This window comes from Tympanuchus pallidicinctus, unplaced genomic scaffold, assembly GCF_026119805.1.
Source record: "Tympanuchus pallidicinctus isolate F22 unplaced genomic scaffold, pur_lepc_1.0 scaffold5, whole genome shotgun sequence".
Classification (NCBI taxonomy): Eukaryota; Metazoa; Chordata; class Aves; order Galliformes; family Phasianidae; genus Tympanuchus; species Tympanuchus pallidicinctus.
The window spans coordinates 1,202,815-1,221,893 of NW_026294769.1; the positions used below are offsets into that span (position 1 = coordinate 1,202,815).

At 36.7% G+C, this 19,079-nt stretch overlaps 1 protein-coding gene across 3 annotated transcripts in view; it reads left to right on the forward strand.

Annotated features, from left to right (window-relative positions):
* Positions 1-19,079, forward strand: part of CDH9 (cadherin 9) — a 92,005-nt gene that overhangs the window by 69,127 nt on the left and 3,799 nt on the right. For 2 of the 3 annotated variants that reach the window (XM_052703703.1, XM_052703705.1), the window contains 6 exons: positions 2,550-2,737; positions 3,984-4,237; positions 4,795-4,931; positions 5,820-5,941; positions 18,379-18,496; positions 18,594-18,845. In XM_052703703.1, the coding sequence (XP_052559663.1) occupies positions 2,550-2,737; positions 3,984-4,237; positions 4,795-4,931; positions 5,820-5,941; positions 18,379-18,496; positions 18,594-18,845 (1,071 nt within the window). The remainder of the gene's footprint in view (positions 1-2,549; positions 2,738-3,983; positions 4,238-4,794; positions 4,932-5,819; positions 5,942-18,378; positions 18,497-18,593; positions 18,846-19,079) is intronic. The other variant, XM_052703704.1, reaches the window with a different exon arrangement.

Sequence of the window (19,079 nt, forward strand, 5' to 3'; positions counted from 1 at the left end):
TGTTGCTGAATAAAATTAAATAAAATTAAACAAAACAAAATTATATAAAACAATAAAATGAAGGATACACAGAACTACAAAATGATGTTAGTTTCTCACTCAGTCTCCTTAGCCTTCATTCCTTAATGATGATCTTGAAAGATTAGCTGAAGCCTGAAGTCTATAGAAGTTCTGATAATTATGATTAGTTTTGGTTCTGGTACATAACTGTAAAGAAATTCACACAATTTGATGCTTCATAAAATATGCCATGTAGCTTTCTACATAGAATATCACTAAAGAACATAGATTGGCCATACATTAATTGCTATGGGATGTCTTCAGGGGAGTAACTTTCATTTTCTTGATGACCCTCCCTTTCTATTTTCTTTCTCCTTAACAGGGTGATTTTCAAAATTTCTAGGGAAACCAAGTATATAGACACATCCAAAAATTTTAATTTATTCTAAGATAAATAAGAACATCCCTTCAAATTAATACATGATTTTGGAGGTTTTCTCCTTCCAAAGGCAATTATTTTCCATTTTCTTTTATGTGAGGCAAGAATAAGTACAAATGTGACCCAATGCAGAGGGTCAATAGCAAGTGGACACAACAGGAGTTAATGTGATGTTGCTGAAGAACTGAAAACCGATTTATTAAAGTAGATAAAAGAATGAAATTGGTGGAGAGCACCGTGAAGTACTGGATATTTGGATTGCAATAAGAAGAAACATTTTATGTTTTGTTCTATTTCCTGAAATGTTCAATGTCCTTCACACTTGAAAAACATAGGCAAATTTAAATGATGAATTTATATGGCACACTAATGAAAATTCAAAACTGAATTTCAATTGTACTCTAAATCAAACTAGCCATCTCACATCCCAAAATTACATAGCTCTCAGGCTGAACAACAAAAATAAGGAGTGTTTTCAGATGCAAAAACAATTAAGGGAGTTGTTTATTTATATTACTTATATATATATGGAAGAAGCCATAAGTGGAATTATTAAATCTATTCTTACAGTATTCTCAGCACCTCTGACAATCCTTTGAATTTGAGTAAGCCTTCAAACTTATATTTAGCTGCCAAGAGTCCTAACTTTCTTCAAATTTTCAGCTTTAAGGGAATAACGCTTATTCTAGTCTGTGTGGATTGCAGTCAAAGAGTCTATTGCTGAGCAATTTTGTAACAATAAATAAAATTTAGCATCAAGCATTAGCTTCCATGTTGTTACACATCTATATAATTACAGGGTATTTCCAGAGACAATGTTTTGTACTCCGTACATTTTGAGGTACAGACTCTCTCAGCACTCAGATGTCTACTATAGCCCTTTTTGCATAAAATAAACCTTTAGGACTCTGCACGGGTCTTAAATGAAAGCAGAGTATGTGTAAATACAGGAAACAGCCAATAGGCTACTTAAAAGAAATATACTTGTTAGTACTGTACTTCAGGTTAATACAATTTTTAGATCCTTCAAAAAATATTTTTGCATTTTGCCCAGTGTTAATTAGTCAGATCAAGAATTTTAAGCTATTTTTTCCAGTATTATTATTTTGCATAGTGATTTCATGTTTATTTACATCAGAAAATAGTTCAAAAAACCTCAAATTCTGGAAATTTGCATGGAATATGCTCTGTATACATATATATGTATATATGTCAAATATTCTCTAGCAAATGACAGAAAATATTGATTTAGAAATGTCTTGCTAATGATGAAGAATCTTCGTTGTTTAGTTCTTACTGGTCAAGAAAACCATCTGATTAATACTTTTTATGCTATAGCATGTCTTAATATTAAGATTTTTATGGTGAATGTTGTCAGAAAATACATATAGATTCACATTTCATCTGTGTATTAGATGAAATATTTCTGTCTGTGTAATCAGAATTTTTTCTAGCAAAACCTGATTATAAAAACATTAAATAACACCAATCACTGAAGGAGCACAATATGTATGTGCTGAGTAAATTAAAGAAAATCTAAAAGTATGTGCATTTTAATTAACTATAGCAATTAACATGAACATGTACCCAAATTCTCTTTACTGTGACTCTTTATTATGTATTATCAATAATGGATAAATGAATTGTTTTAGATAGAACATCTGAAATGGATATAAATTTCCAAATATCAAAAGAGGAAAAGTATAGCCTATTCTATCTTAGTCTCCTGCTTGGCTACTGCTCTTCTGTCTTGAGGAAGCAAAACAAAATCTGCTACTTACAAATATATCTGGCAACATGTCTGGAGAACTGAGGAAGAAGAGTAGTTAATGAATCAGTATTAGAATCACTGCCATATTATTGAGCTTCTCTGTTCCAGTATTAAAAACATTAAAAACACTGTACTAAATGGCTTTGAAGAATCATTTGAAATTTTTGTGACAGTTTGTCAATCAACTCCAAGCCCTGTTTTGTATAAGTAAAAGTTTAGTGTAATGACTAATGGCATTTTTCTTTGTGTAATTTTAAAAAATCGAGGTGAAATTGAAGGTGTTTATTATTCAGAAGAACAAAGTTTCTTAAAATAAAAAGCTTGATTTTGCTCTTCCAGGCACCTACCAGTTCAGCTCTCCTGAATCTGCACCACCTGGGACTCCTCTTGGCAGGATTAAAGCCAATGACCCTGATCTGGGTGAAAATGCAGAGATTGAGTATAGTATCTCCAATGGGGATGGATCAGATGTGTTTGATATCATCACTGACAAGGATACACAGGAAGGGATTATAACTGTCAAAAAGGTTTATTTTTTCTCCTTCTCTTTTATATGTACTTAGCTCTCCAGGTGTTATGGTTATTTTTCCAGGGTAAGGGAGGGTAGATCTCACAAGGGGTCAAAGCTGCCAAGGAGTTCTTCTATTAGTTTTGTTCTTCTCTTTCTTCAGCAGATATCTGTTATTTTCAAGTCTCGAGGGAAATTTACTGGCATGTCACTTCACATAAAGCAATATTTCAGTGGCAGCTGTCTGCTCAATATATGTAATCTCACACAGTACTTTCAAATTAGGGCTCTGTGAACCTGGAGGGGTTCAGTTTGCAGTGGGGTTTGTCAGCTGAATGGTGCAGTAGTACTCACAAAGGTTGGAGGCTCACCTCCTGTTTGATGATCTTACATTTACAGCCTGTTACTCTGTAAACTCTTTGAAAATCCAGTACACTCAGAACCTTAAATCTGTTTCGGTTTAAGTTCAGCCTCGGTAAAACTTAAGTTCTTCGATATTATGTCAATTGAGGTCTTAAGAGCAAAGGGATTGATAGGAATTTATCTCAAAATGCCATCTCTGACAGATTGGTTTGGTGCTTTTTATGGTTCAGACTGTTGAAGTATGAACACTCTTTTTAGTTCAGTTCTTAAATGATCAGTAACAGTAAATTGTTGTATATATACGTAATACAAATATATGGAAACTGTATATATGTGTTCATTTCTGTGTGCACATGCATGCACATATCTATGTATATATATGTATATATACAAATATACACATAGGCAGGAAATCAGATCTTGCATTTTTTCTTTTCACTGTGGAATATGGAGTGTAGGAATAAGTTGTATCACGATTGCTACTGATGCAGAATAAACAAGACTAGGTGATAATATGGGAGCAGACAGGAGAGTGGAAATAGGGCAGAGTGACTTAAAGAGCTGGCATAAGTGTTTTTGTTCCATAAGGAAAATAAGGACATTTGCACTTCCTACTTGTGGAGGGAGTACATCTTGCCTGTTTCTTTCTATTTTTATATAGATAAATCATCCAGGGCTTCTATGAATCTGAACAAGTAGTAGGCAAAGAGATCATAGTTGTCTTGCTTCCCTATATAATTCTCATTTTTTCTTATACTTAGAAAATGCCATCTTCCCCAAGATCATTACAAATTTGAGACTTTTTTCTCTGAAAAATGCTTAAATATTTAATTCATCATTGTAAAGCTGACTCACATTTCTTATAAAATGATGCAATTTTCTTAATATTATTTGCTCCCTAGCAGCTGGATTTTGAAAAGAAGATATTATACACCTTAAGAGTGGAAGCAACGAACACTCATCTGGATCCTCGTTTTCTTCAGCTGGGGCCATTTAAAGACACAGCTCTGGTCAAAATTTCTGTAGAAGACATAGACGAACCTCCAGTGTTCAGCAGATCCTCATATTTAATAGAAGTAGATGAAGATGCCAAGGAAGGAAGCATTATTGGGCAGGTTGTAGCCCGAGATCCAGATATAACAAAAAATACAATAAAGTAAGTCATTACACGTTGTTAAATGCTTTAAATATTGGTTACATCTCACGCAAAGCATGATGAGGATGGAGTAGCACAGTGGCGCACTTATGTAATTAAGCTCATAGGAGCCACTGAAAAACATTCAACAGATAAACATCTATGGGAACTTGTGATTGCAAGCAGTTATAAAGTGACAACTACACCTGAAATGTATGTCCTTTGATGGCTGAATTCTCCAAGAATTACACTGCCAAAATATTATCTAAGAACATTCAGTTTTACTTCATCATTCACTTTGCAAATTCAAACATAATTTTGAATAACAATCTAATAAACAGTAAACAGTACACATAATTAATTTGCCCTTCATTCCACTCAGTCTTAAAAAAGACTTTTCTCTGTATTTGTAACACACTGCATTCCTGTGGCAGTTACAGAAAAACTTAGGACTACCTGTTTAGAAAACATTCTCAGTTAACGACAGTGAAACTCACAAAATGTTTATAGGTGGCTGTAAACTAATCTGAAGACTGTGTCAAGAAACAATGAAGCTCAGTTGTAATATATCTTAACAGATATACTGTGGATCGACACACTGACCTGGATAGAATTTTCAACATCTATTCAGGAAATGGATCCTTATTCATCTCAAAGCCACTTGACCGGGAAGAAACTCCCTGGCACAACATCACTGTCATAGCAACTGAAATCAGTAAGTTGGAGTGATTTGCCTAAGAAGCACATTGGATCTGAGAAAGACTGAAATACTACAGTATTTATGATGTAGGCCTGCCCTTCCTCAAATATTGTCAATACACAGAGTATCTTTATATGTGCTTATGTATCTACTTAAGGATTATCTTTGCCCATTTGTGGAAAGATAATTTGGAATTCTGAACAAAACTGGTTTCCTGAGAATTCCCTGCAAATCATTTACTGTAGAAGAAATGTATCTCAGCCAACCGATAACAGGCATCAGAAGGAAATTTTCTAATTTTTAGAAAGACTGTTACCTTTTCCTCACACAACACTCCTTCACTGTAAGGTCAAATATTGCCTCCATTTTCAGTAAATGTAGTGTGTGAGTCATCTCCGACTATAGCCTGATGCCAGATGTCAAGCTTGCCAATACTAACTGCTTTTAATATCTGCACAGATCCACTTTGTGGTTTTACTGTTTTAGAAGGGACAACACTTTTTTTCTCTTTCTTTAGTTGACTCTAAATTATTCTTGACAGCTCTGCATCAGGAAACAGCCCTTAAAATGAATCATTTACTTCACCAATGTATGGAATACAAGTCAAATGTCAGTAACAACTCAGTGGCCAATTATGCAAATCTTTTAAGCAGACTTCATTTGTATAATTTCAAAATTCAAGTAGCACAATAGAAGAAAAAGATTTCAAATATTGCTAGGGCTTTTAATCCTATGCAAAATACAAGAGTAGAAAGTTGAGGATAATTGTTTTCATGTTATGAAGATTAATATTTCCAGTGTCTATTGGAGGAAAAAAAAAACAAAAGAGGTCTTTTCACAAATTGTGTGCTGTGCAAAACTTCGCATTGTACATAGTACATTGTAATCATGCTCTTGTTTCAGATAATCCTAAACAAAGTAGCCAGATACCTGTCTTCATCCGGATTTTAGACATAAACGATCACGCACCAGAATTTGCCAAATACTATGAAACATTTGTCTGCGAAAACGCAAAAGCAGGACAGGTAAGTGAATATTTACGTTTTTGAGAATTTTAGTGAAACTGTTAAGGAATATCATTATAGAGACTTCATAGTGTCTACATTTCAACAACTGCAAATCAAGCCAACAACCTCTTTATTCCCTGTCTACTACAGTAGCTACCTGTTGTTTACCAGAAGATTTTAAAAGATAAAATGGAAGATTTTATGTTAATATAATATCACATAGTACAAGGAAATGTTTATTTAGGGTGTGTTTTCATCCTTAATATCAGAAAATATTTTTCGGATCTACTTATGCATAATGCTACAAAAAATCTTTGTACTCTCTCATAACTCCACTTCCTTTGGGAAGTTTTTCAAAGCCTTAGTTGACATAGCCACACCTTCAAGTACATAAACACAGGAAAATGTTTTACTATGCTCCAGTAAAGGAGATGTAGAATAAGAAAAATCTTTTAAATAAAAAATGCATAAGTACATGAATGAATAAAACTAATGTAACTGTTTTCTTTGCAAGTTTTATAAAATTCTGAATTGAGCTGAATGTGAGCAAAACTCATGTACATCCTTTTTAAAATTATTTTATAAACTCTGTAATTATCTAAAAAGATGATAAGATTTATGAAAGAAAATTAGAAACAATGTGTATTTATGATTACCTCTGTCAGCTTTTCTGTCTTAAGTTTTGTGAAGGAAGAGAATGTTTTGCTAATTTTTAATTCTGAAAGTACTTACTGAGTTGATACCAAATAACTGGATACAGCATCAGATTATATACGCTGAAATTGTCACTCTAGCATGTGCTTAAGTCCACATTTGAATCCTGTCTTATTTCCTCTCTCATCTTTGAGAGGATGAAAAGACTTGAGATCATTATTTTCCCTAAAGGAAATTTGAGTTTGTTTCTGCTGAGGTAAAGAGGCCAGGACAGAATTCTAGATCTTTATTTCTGTCTTTTGAGCATACTAACTACACAAAACTCAAAGACTTTATAGGACTGAGCAACATGGATATGCATCAGAAAATATATTATTTTAACTTTGTTCTCTGTCGAGAGTTATTTGTATTTACCAAGGCCATGATGACTGCACTGAAAATAGCATAAACAATACTTGGGATTGATCTAGAATGTCAGAGCTTGCAGAACTCTAGAAAGGGCAAGAATATGCAGTTTACCAGATGCAAAGCAATGATGTTTTAAAGCAGGTTTAAGAGATGAAAACAAATATGCATATATATATATATATAAAATGGAAAAAGACAAATATAGAAAAGAGAGAGAAAAAGGTGTGTAAACTGAAAGGTGTGTAAATTGCATTCAGTCTACTAATGTGTTAAAATTGCTCCTACTACTGGAACTTGGTTAAATGGGTTATTAAATACAGAGGATAGTCTGAGTGAAATCGATTGGCTTCAGAGAGGTACTTGATCATATTTTAATTCTTGTTCAAGAAAGTTCGTTGTATTTGCCCCCCATGCCTCCTCCCTGGAAGCATTCAAGGCCAGATTGGATGGGGCTTTGAGCAACCTGCTCTACTGAGAGGTGTCTCTGCCTATAATAGAGAGGTTGGAAATAAATAGATGATCTTAAAAGTCTGTTTCAACCCAAACCATTCTATGATTCTATGATTTTGTTCTTGATATGAATGATGTACATAGATAAATATTCATATCAAAGGCAGTGGTGAATTTAATTAAAACAGTGGAGGAAATTAAAATATCAGAAAAATGAACAAGATACATCTTTCAAAACAACTGAAAGATTCAAAACAACTGAAGCTTATGATCAGAACATACTGTCAGAGCCGACAACATTAATTGTCATATAAATGTATAGTTCAATACTTATAGAATGAGAAAAGCCTTTCTCTCAACTTCTGATTATTGAAACCTCATATTTTTTTATGATCTACAATCTCTTTTATTTATTTTTTTTTTTCCTTCAGATTGAATACATTCAGATAATTCTAGTCACTGATTTGAATGGCAGGCACATGACCTAAATTCTGACTGTGCAACAAAATTTCTTTGCACAAGATGAAATTGAGACAAAGAAATCTTAAAATCTTAGTATAATGGCTGATAGCAAAGTAGGTCATATACTTTAATTGAATAACACAAAGAAATCTTTAGAGCTTAGTAGTACTATTTCAATGAAATTAATCATGTGGAATATTATCAGTTAGTTCAATACAGTCAAAACTCTTGACAGTTTTCTTTCACCAAATAGTCTAGAATACTTGATGAATTACCCAACAACAAAGAAAACTGCATTTACTTTTCCAGTGAAGTCAGTGCCTTTCTAAAAATAGCCATGAGAAAATGAGAAGGCCTGTGAATTACGTGTTTTCTTGTTTAGATCTTCCATCCATCTACTGTATCAATTTAATTCCAGATATTATATTCCTTAATTGGAAAAATCTGCAGATACTAGAAAGAGAGTATGCATCAAATGTAGATGCAGAAGGATGGGAGAACTAGATCTTTCTTCTATTTTTTAACAGTTAGTTTCCTCATGCAGGCATCTGAATTTACACCTGGATATTTACCTGTATTTGAAACTGTTTCAGAAAACAAATAAACTTTAATATGTGAGAATACTTTTAGTTTGGGACCTAAAAATAACAGTGAATATAGAGATGCGAACTGGAATGTTTGGGCTATAGATGCTAAATTCCAGATAGCTCATGTTTAGCAGCCCCAATAAGTATAATGAATATGCATTCAATTAGTACTACACTTTATTTTAAATATCACCTAAAAATACTTTCTTATTAGAGTCATTATTTCCTCTTCATACATCACAGCAGTGCTTCGACATCTGGTGCCCATAACAGAAGAGACAGACTGAGAAGATAAATGTATTTAGTTAATTTCTAAAAGATTATTATTTTTTTTTAATTGTGCCTAACTATTAATCACCATGCTCTCTAAATCCCAGTTGCATAGTGAAGCAGTCAGAATGATCAAATATTGTTCTCTACTGTCTAGTAACATTACTCGTTCTCTACATCAGCTGATATTAGAGGCTCCATTTGTTGTGTTTTCAGAAAGAAAATCCTACAGAATGTCTCCTCCTCCTCTGCCACTGTTTTGTCTCCAGATAACAGTGGTATGATTAGGGAGAAATATTGTCACTAGAGATGCATAAACAATAGCATTGATAAGGCTGGAATAGATCTGTCACCTTGCAAGTCCCACTGCCTAATGCACAAGCTATAGAGGAGTATGATGCAGCCTTCCCCTTGCAGAATTTAAAAACTCCTAATCCTCTGATGGTGTGCTGGAGCCCCAGGGACTGCTGTAGGGAAGGCTCTGGTACAAGTTCTCTCATGCCCTTGTCATAGGAATTAATTGTGTCTTTGTAGCTGGATTAGAGGATGAATCCTCTCCATGGAAACTGGGAAGATTTACTTGAAAAGGACGTTGAATAAACTGAGCAAGTTAGTGACAACAATTCAGTTAATTTCAACATCTACTGATAATATTTAAGAAAACTACCTGAATTGCTTTTTAGCATTGATGCTATATTATTTCCTGCCATTTAGGGGCTCTCAAGCATCAGAACAGGGAAAGAATTTGTTTTCTCTCTTGGAAAGCTGGCAGATTTTTCATTTTATTACTCTCCATACACTGCTTCCTTTATAAGATGAAGAAGACAGATAACGCATTTTTAATGTGGTTGTTGCTAATTATCAGTCACAACTAGCTGTATGATGTCCCTCTCTTCTCCAAGTAGAAACCTATTGATTTCATGAGAGGCACAAATTCCCTATTTGTCTCACTTTTAAAATAAGAATAGTAGTTTAATTAAAATATTTCTAACTTCTATAAAGAATTCAGCCCTGAATTAAAACTGTCAGCATATGGTTGGCCCAGAGCCAAAGAGTAAAAATTGTTTTGCTTTAGCAAACATGAAACTTCATTAAATTGTGGGTATTTTAGAACATTTCTGAAGACATAATGCGCAAGGATCAGAAGTCTATTCAATCTTACCCACATGTGTCACTGTGGTGATGCACATGCTGGAGCACTACCTGAACACATGAGATTGCACAAGCACTACATTAACAAGTTAGGCATCCACTTAGGATTTCACTGATTTTGAAATAATTCTTTTGGGGGTATTTGATAATTCTTTTGGGGGTATATCTTTCCATTACTCATACTTCAGGTGGGCAGTGATGAAATTGTTCAGAGAAGCCTACAAAATATGAAAAGAGATTTCAGGGGTTTAGGGCATTTAGTTCAAGGTACAGGAGCACAAGTGATCTTTTGTTCTATACCTTTAGGTGTAGTGAAGGACATGGGGCAGGCTTGGAAAGCACAAGTAATGAATAATTGGCTCAGAAGCTAGTGTCGAGGCAGAAACTTTGGGTTCTTTGATCATGGGGCAGTTTACTCAGCCCCTGGCTTGTTATCAGTGCATGGAACCCACCTATCTCAAAGAGGGAAACGAATCCTAGCACAGGAGATAGCAGGGCTGATTGAAAGAACTTTAAACTAGCTATGATGGGGAAAGGGACAAAACAGGGCTCACCAGAGATGAGGGTAGGGGAAAAACGCTTGAGCTGGGAGTGAGACCAATGACTCAGCTGAAGTGCATCTACACTAATGCACACAGCATAGGCAACAAGGAGAAGGAGCTGGAAGTGATTTTGCAACAGGTTAGCTATGACATAGTTGCTATTACCGAAACATGATGGGACCACTCCCATGACTGGAGTGCTGTGATGGATGGCTACAAGCTCTTCAGAAGGGATAGACGAGGAAGGAAGGGTGGTGGTGTGGTTGAAGAGCTTGGGACTGGGAATGACAAAATTGAATGTCTATGGATAAGGATCAGATGGAAGGCCTATAGGTATGATATCTTGGTGGGTGACTGCCTAATCAGGATGTAGAGAAAGATGTAGCAGTTTATGAGCAGCTTGTGGAAGTTGCACAATCGCCAGCACTTGTTCTTGTGGGAGACTTCAACTTCCCTGATATATGTTGGAAATATAATGCAGCGCAGAGGAAGCAGTCCAAGAGATTTCTAGAGTGTGTGGAAGATAGCTTCCTTACACAGCTAATATGAGAGCCTGCAAGGGGTGGTGCCCAGCTAGACCTGCTCATCACTAACAGAGAAAGACTGGTGGGAGATGTGAAGGCTGGGGACTGTCTTGGGCAGAGCGACCATGAAATTGTAGAATTCTCTATTCTTGGAGGTGTCAGAAGGGTGACTTTCAAAACTACTACCTTGAACTTCAAGAGGGCGGACTTTGACTGTTCAGGATGCTTGTTGCAGGGGTACCCTGGGAGTTGCTCCCTAAGGGTAAAGTGGTCCAGGAAGCCTGGATGCTCCTCAAGATGGAAATCTTTAGAGGCACAAGAACATACTGTTCCTGAATGCTGTAAGGTGAGCCATAGGGGAAGAAGACTGGTGTGGATGAACTGGGAGTTACTGTTGAAACTCTGAAAGAAAAAGAGAGTCTATGTCCTCTGGAAAAAGAGATGGGCTACTTGAGAAGATTGCAAGGAAGTTGTTAAGATATGCAGGGAGGAAGTTAGAAAGGCAAAAGTCCAACCTGAACTCAGACTGCCCACTGCAGTAAAAGAGAATAAGAAATCCTTTTATAAATATATCAACAGTAAGAAGAGAACCAAGGAGAAGTTCCATCCTTTACTTGATGCAGTGGGGAATGTGACCACTGAGGATAAGGAGAAGGCTGAGGTCCTCAACACCTTCTTTACATCTGCCTTTAATAGCCAGATCAGTTATTCTCAGGGCACTTTACGCCCTGATTTGGAAGCTCGGGATGCTATGCAGAATACACCCCTGATCATTCAGGTGGAGACAGAGAGCTCTTCCTCCATCTGGACTGTCACAAGTCCATGGGAATGGACGAGCTCCACCCTAGGGTGATGAAGGAGCTGGGGGGAGTGGGATTGCTGAGCTGCTCTCCGCCATCTACCAGCGCTCCTGGTTGTCTGGAGAGGACGCAAAGGATTGCCGATGTGACTCCTATCTACAAAAAGGGCTGTAAGGAGGATCTGGGGAATGATATGCCTGTCAACCTGACCTCGGTACCAGGGAAAGTTACGGAGCAAATCATCTTGGGTGAGATCACAAAGCACGTGCGTGGTTTCCAGGGGATCAGGCCCAGCCAGCATGGGTTCATGAAAAGCAGGTTGTGCTTGACCAACCTCATCCTATGCTTGACCAACCTCCTTCTATGACTGTGTGACCAGACTGGTAGACGAGGGAAAGGCTGTTGATGTAGTGTACCTAGACTCAGCAAAGTCTTAGACATGGTTTCTCACATTATTTTGCTGGGGAAATCAGCTACCCATGGCCTGGACAGGTATACCCTTCTTTGCGTAAGAAACTGACTAGAAGGCCGTGCCCAACAGGTAGCAGTTAATTGAGTTAAATCCAGCTGGCGATCCGCTACAAGTGGTGTCCACCAGGGGTCAGTACTGGGCCTATCTTGTGTAACATCTTTATTGATGATCTAGATGAGGGGATTAAGCGTACCCTCAGTAAGTTTGCAGATGACACCAAGCTGGGAGGTAGTGTTGATCTCCCTGAGGGCAGGGAGGCCCTGCAGAGGGATCTAGATAAAGTGGATCACTGAACTGAGGTCAATAGGATGAGGTTCAACAAGGCCAAGAATTAGGTCCTGCACTTTGGCTATAATAACCCTATGCAACACTATTGGCTTGGGGCTGAGTGGCTGGATGACTGTGAAGAGGAAAGGAACATAAATCACTGGTTGATGCTTGGCTGAACATGAATGGCAGTGCCATCCTGGTCTGCATTAGAAATGGTGTGCAGAAGCAGGGAGGAGATCAATTCCCTGTACTCAGCACTGGTGAGGCCGCACCTTGAGTACTGTGTTCAGTTATGGGTCCCTCACTACTAGAAAGACATTGAGGCCCTGGAACTTGTCCAGAGAAGGGCAACGAAACTGGTGAGGGGTCTGGAGCACAAGTCTTATGAAGAGTGGCTGAGGGAGCTGGGATTGTTGAGCCTAGAGAAGAGGAGGCTCAAGGGAGACCCCATTGCACTCTATAACTTCCTTAAGGGAGGTTGTGGTGAGGAAGGGTTTGGCCTCTTCTGCAAGGCAACAAACAGGACCCAAGGAAATAGCTGCAAGTTGAGCCAGGGGAGATTTAGATTAGACACAAGGAAGAACTTTTTCTTTCAGAGAGTGGTCAGGCATTGGAACAGCCTGCTCAGGGAGATGGTGGAGTTGCTATCCCTGGCAGTGTTCAAGAGGTGTCTGGGTGAAGAGCTATGAGATACTGTTTAGTAGCTTATGGTAGTAATGTTGGTGGGAGGACGGTTGGACTAGATGATCTTGTAGGTCCTTTCCAACCTTGCGATTCTATGAATCTATCGTTCTGTGAACAATATTACTTTAGTCCTGGAGAAATGTAGCTGCTTTCTAATCTTCCACAAGATCTTGAACCCAATCACTTCCCACTGTGCTGCATTAGCAGGGTATTCAAGGTTAGTTCGATTGTTCCTACCAGATCACATAGGCAGAAAAAGGGACAAGAAAGAGAAAGGACAGGAGAGACACAGATTTGCTTTTCCATCATTTCACTACAGTATGTGTAAACTGTTACATTCTGATCTCTCAAAAACAGACTCTTATGTATTTTTCATAGCTTATTGCAGATATATTGTAGAGATCAAACACCACAGAATTATTTGCTACACAAAAGAAGTTTAATATGTTTCAAGAAATGACAAAGCCAGTGCTCCAAGATGCAGGATTTATTCTGTTCTCTCCTAAGTCACTTCAGAAAAAAAGTGCCAGACAAAAACAAAGAACAAAATGTCCCTTTCTCAAGTGTCTAGTAATGTTTTAAAAACTTATTTCAGAAGCACACCAAAGTAGAAAAATTGCATTTGAAAAATTTCTCAGTGTTGTACAATATCCAGGTTTATCTAAGAATGTAATGTAACAAGAACATAAGCCCAAACATTTCAACCGGATTCAAGGCCTATTCCTCTGTCAGTCTGTAATCTCACAAAAGAAATGAAAGAAAATTCAGCAGATCCTGCTGTGAAGTCTCTCTCCTAATAATGTCATTCATCAGAGGTCTTGTTTCTCAGTCACTGGAGATACAAATTTCATGCTATATGACAAATGGATTGTTAAAAATTCAAAAAGGTGCTGGTTAAAACAACAGAGCATCTTTAAACTCCTCTGCAAGTGACATTATTTTTCACTGTCTTGTTTAAAGTGAATTTTAACAGAAAAAAATTTGAAAAAAAATTAAAACATTTTATACATATTTTCAAACATGACAGTCATCACCAGTATGCTTCTGTTCGAAAAAAATAATTAGCAGCAGATTATTCAGTAGACACTCAAATTATCTCAAATTTTGTTTTCTGGGTAGAAATTTTTAATGTGAATTCATCTGTTCACCTCATCTTGTTCAGCTTTCTTCATTTAACTTTTTAATAATGCCTGAAGCATTGTGTTGCATTGTTGAAGTATGGGCTCTGGAGCCAAGCTGCAACTGTGCTTTGTATGGACGAAGTATCAAACCAGTTCAGGCTGAAAACTTCACCTAAAAGGTGGCTAGCTTTATTAAATTTATTAAAATATTTATTAAAATATCTGTATAGGTGAAGATGTACTTTTAGCCTAACATTTGCTTTAATGTTTCTTCTTTTCCTTTTGAAGACAGTCCTAAGAGTGAATCCATAACCCAACACTCTTGCTTGTTCAACTCCGTGTCTACAGATGCAGCCTCAGGAACATCTCTGAAGTGATTAGGGACTCTTACTATTTCAGAATGCTCCCACCTAGCTTTTATATTCTTCCTGTATTTGAAGGAGCATGAATCAAACTATAGAGCAGTCAGTGTCTGTGGTTGTACTACATCTGTGGAATCTGTTATGAGGTAGTCTATTCATTCCTGATCATTTTTTTCTCTCTTTTTCCAGAGCTTAATGCAAATGGCTATAAAATAGTCAGAAGAAAAACTAGTCACAGTTTTGAATTTTGTGAGTCATAATCTTTGAAAAACAGTATTCTGGAGAAAAGAATAAAAAAAAATTGAAAGCAATATTCTAACCAAACCATTGTCATATTTAAAAAATAGATTCCAGTGGGAAATGGGCCCAAATATTTTAGAAAGATTCTCTGGTCTCATCATGAAAAGAATTCTCCAATATATTCTCCCAGTGAGAATATTTCATCATTCACAACTCATCTTACATTGTCAAGTTAGTAGAACCATTTTGTCCCAAATATAAAAGAGAAATTATTTATTAGTGTCTAAGTTTGTATTTTTAATACCCTCAAAGGTAACACAAAAATGTCTATTTCTTTAAGTGCAGAGAAGTGCACACAACACTGACATTAAAATAGTGGCAATAATGCTGTATTTCCAAATTAGGCTCTTTCTCCTGGAAACAATGGAAGAAAAGACAAAATGAGAATGCTTCTTTTCTCCTCTAACACTGATAAGCTTGACTCATTTGAGTAAAAGGAAATTTCCTGAAGTAGGGCTTCCCTCATAAATCCTACAATGTTGAAGATCTTTCTGTGAGGTCTTGCAGAAAAGTGATCATAACTCAACAATTGCCCTAAAATGGAAGAAGAATATATTTTCATCATAAAATTGCAAAATATAAACAAATCAGTACTATTTCTTTTTTTAAATAACTGATTTAATGCACAATAAAAATAGGCTCATATTTTTCATTTCTGCAGTGATTTTCACTAACATCCATCTATTTTATTTTCAGCTGTATTGCAAACAAACAAACAAACAAAAACTTCATTAGATAACATTTCTAATTTCCTTTTACCTCCTTTTTTTTTTTAAAAAAAAAATCACCTGCATTCATCCTTTTTCATTGTTCTGTTCTCAAATCTTTCGCGATGAAAAAACAGCTGGTTCACAATTTATGCAGCCAATAGTTTGAGCAGATGAAAAGATTTTTTCTGCTGTTGTTGTTTTTATTGTTTTCTCCTTCAGCCTTATCCTCAACAGTAAGTTTTCAATGTAATTAGGTTTCGCTATGCCTGGCATAATTGTCCTCCCCCATGTCATTTGCACATGAAGGGAAAAAAATCCAGATCCTATAAACATCCCACTGATTACATCTCAAAAAACTCCAAGATTCTCAACAGTAATTTCTGGCAGCTATTACGTGAGGATTTTTTTTTTATCCTTAAGTTTTTCATCAAGTAATTGCACAAATATTACCACATATTTTAATTCTCACTCATCTCTAGCACTTTCGTGTGTGTGTTTTCAAACTTATAAAAATTTGAGGGAAATAATATTTTCATTTTGATATTCTACATCTATCAAAAGTGTGTTTTGTTATAATAATATTCCATTTTCACTTAAAGCAAAGCAATGTCTTCATCTTATTCTCTCTGTGGCCACTCTCAGAAGCATACAGTAACAGGAAGAAGAGGAATAGACTATAAATTGGAAACAGGGGACAGAATCAGAGACATAGGCAGAATACTATGTCCTAAACTGGTTTGTTTAATCTTGAGAAATTGATTAAAAACCAAACTAACTAACTAAAACACCCAAAGTGAGGTGATGAATGATCATCAAATGCTCTAGAAGTGAAGAGACCTTAGTATATAGTCATTATTTTATTCATGCTTAAATAAACTGCATAATCCTACCTTCAGCATATTCTTTTCCTCTTGTACAGTGCTGATATTTGCACGTTCCCTTTCGAGTCCATTTCTGATGACAGGATACCTAGGAACATAGAAATAAAATAGTAATAAATAAAAAAATCTCTTTTAATTATTTTAGAAGAAGGTCCTAGGAAGTGAATTACCCAAACTCAGGCCTTCTCTATTGTTTTTGCTGTTGGTTTTTTTTTTTTTTTTTAAATTGTTATGTAACAGTTGACTGTAATTACATGTAATTAAAGTATCCCAAGGTTTACCAGAAAAATAGGTGAATGCTCATTGTGTAGAGATTTCTAGTTTCTGAATATTACAGCCCTGTAATTGTGTTCATCCAATAGAGCTTCATCCCGAGAAATGCTAATACTCATCCAAATTTCATTATGCTCAATTCTCACTCAAGGTGATGTCTGTAGCAATCTGCAAGAAAAAAAGCTGCTCCTTACTTTATTTCCACAAAGCTTAAAAATCATATCAGTGTTTCTTGTCAATTACTGTATTTCTTGAAGGGCTCATGCTGTACTCTTCCTGGAAATATCAGAAAAACAAGGCATGAAGTAAGCCTTTGATAACAAATGGCTTTGATGTTTGCGGAATTTCAGGACACCCTATGCACTGGAAACTCTTGAAAACCTCATATCAGGCATTGGCTCCCTCAAAGCTTTAAAAGAATCAAGTCAGACTGCTGAGCTCCTTCTGCTTCTAAGTTTAGGTGCTACAGAAACACAGCTGTACTGAGTTGTAGCATCCTTGGAAGAAGCTTACTCTCATTCTCACACCATTGAGCTTTGTCATCTTCAGATGACATCTTCTGAACTCAAACATACCCTTGAAATTCAAGGTGGAGTATGGGCCATTCTCCAGCTGTATCCACGGTATCCACTGGAGAGTGCAAGGGGCATAGCAATCACTTGAACAGTTTGTTGCATTACTACTCCTTACACAGCTCACACACAGTACTAAATGCTGCAAGTCATAGCTCTGCTCATGGATGTTCTCAGGTAGCTTCTACTTCTGCAGTTCTGCAGCTGTATTCCTTAGCCTCTAGTAGCAACAAGGTAGAGAAAAAAAAAAAAAAAGACAAATTACTAGTGTGCATGTGTCTATATATAATCAGGTTCACATAATTGCACTTATTTTTATGCAACAGGAAAACCTGTGCAACATGGAATCACTGTTGAGGCCCTTCTTTTTCAATCTTTTCTGCTCTGATGCTGTGCTGGGGCTGTTTCCACTGCCCCCAGAAGGCTTGAATGCCCTTGTTTACAACTGTAAAACTTCACAGCCAGAGATTTCAATTTAGGAAAGAGTAAAGTATCTCCCTTTATTACCTCAGGAGAGCTGAGCATCCTGCCAGTGCAGTACTACAATTTATCACCAGGCGCAGATGAGGTAGACTGGGAATTAGACCCACTTAACAATTGGTTTACACACTGCTCTGTGTCGTTGCTATATGAGGCCACAGGAGGTTTATGTCTTATTTAGAAGGGCAATTGTTTCTGTACCACTGCAAGATACTGAGTACAAATCAAAGCAAATGGCAGTCTCACAGTGAAGACTTGTCCTTTTTTCATTCTCTGTTATATGTTTAAACAACAAAGCAACAACTTGTTTACTGGAACCTCTCTTGTGTTTATGTGGGGAACATTTGGCTTAGGACATCAGTTTGTGCCTACTTACAGAGATTCATCAGATTTTCACTGGACATGAGTATCAGAGAGTTTATTTAAAATGAACACAGTCTCTTAAGAAAGAAAAAAGCATGAAATACTGTTTTCTTTATAGCTGATACAGACTGTGAGTGCAGTTGACAAAGATGAACCTCCTCGAGGACACAAATTTTTCTTTGAGTTGGTGCCAGAATTTGCTGTTCATCCAAACTTCTCCATTATAGACAACAAAGGTAACTGCTGATCAGTGCCAGCTTCCCTATTACCCCTGCCCCAATACCATCCTGTGTTCATCCTGTAACAAACATTTATTCTGCTTTTTCATTGTAGACAACACAGCAGGAATTATAACTAGAAGAAATGGATACAGCCGAAGTAAGACAAGTACCTATCACCTTCCAATCATAATATTTGACAATGACTACCCAGTTCAGAGCAGCACTGGCACCCTAACCATCCAAGTCTGTGCCTGTGACAGCCAAGGGAACATGCAGTCCTGCAACACAGAGGCCCTGCTCCTTCCTGCTGGCCTCAGCACAGGGGCACTGATTGCCATTCTCCTCTGCATCATCATCCTGCTGGGTACGTACCTGTGGGGTGACATATGATTGACAACACAAGGACTGATTGCTTCTAGACCCCTGATATTCTTCAACCCCTTATTCATATGACACTGCAGAGCAATATTTCATATCTAATGCAATCTTTTATCCTTTGTAAGAAATCTTTTCTAAGATGGAATAGGAGATTGGAGGGGAAAAGGAACAAATGTGGGCTGTTATTCATCATTATAATTTGTAAGAATGAATAAAAATG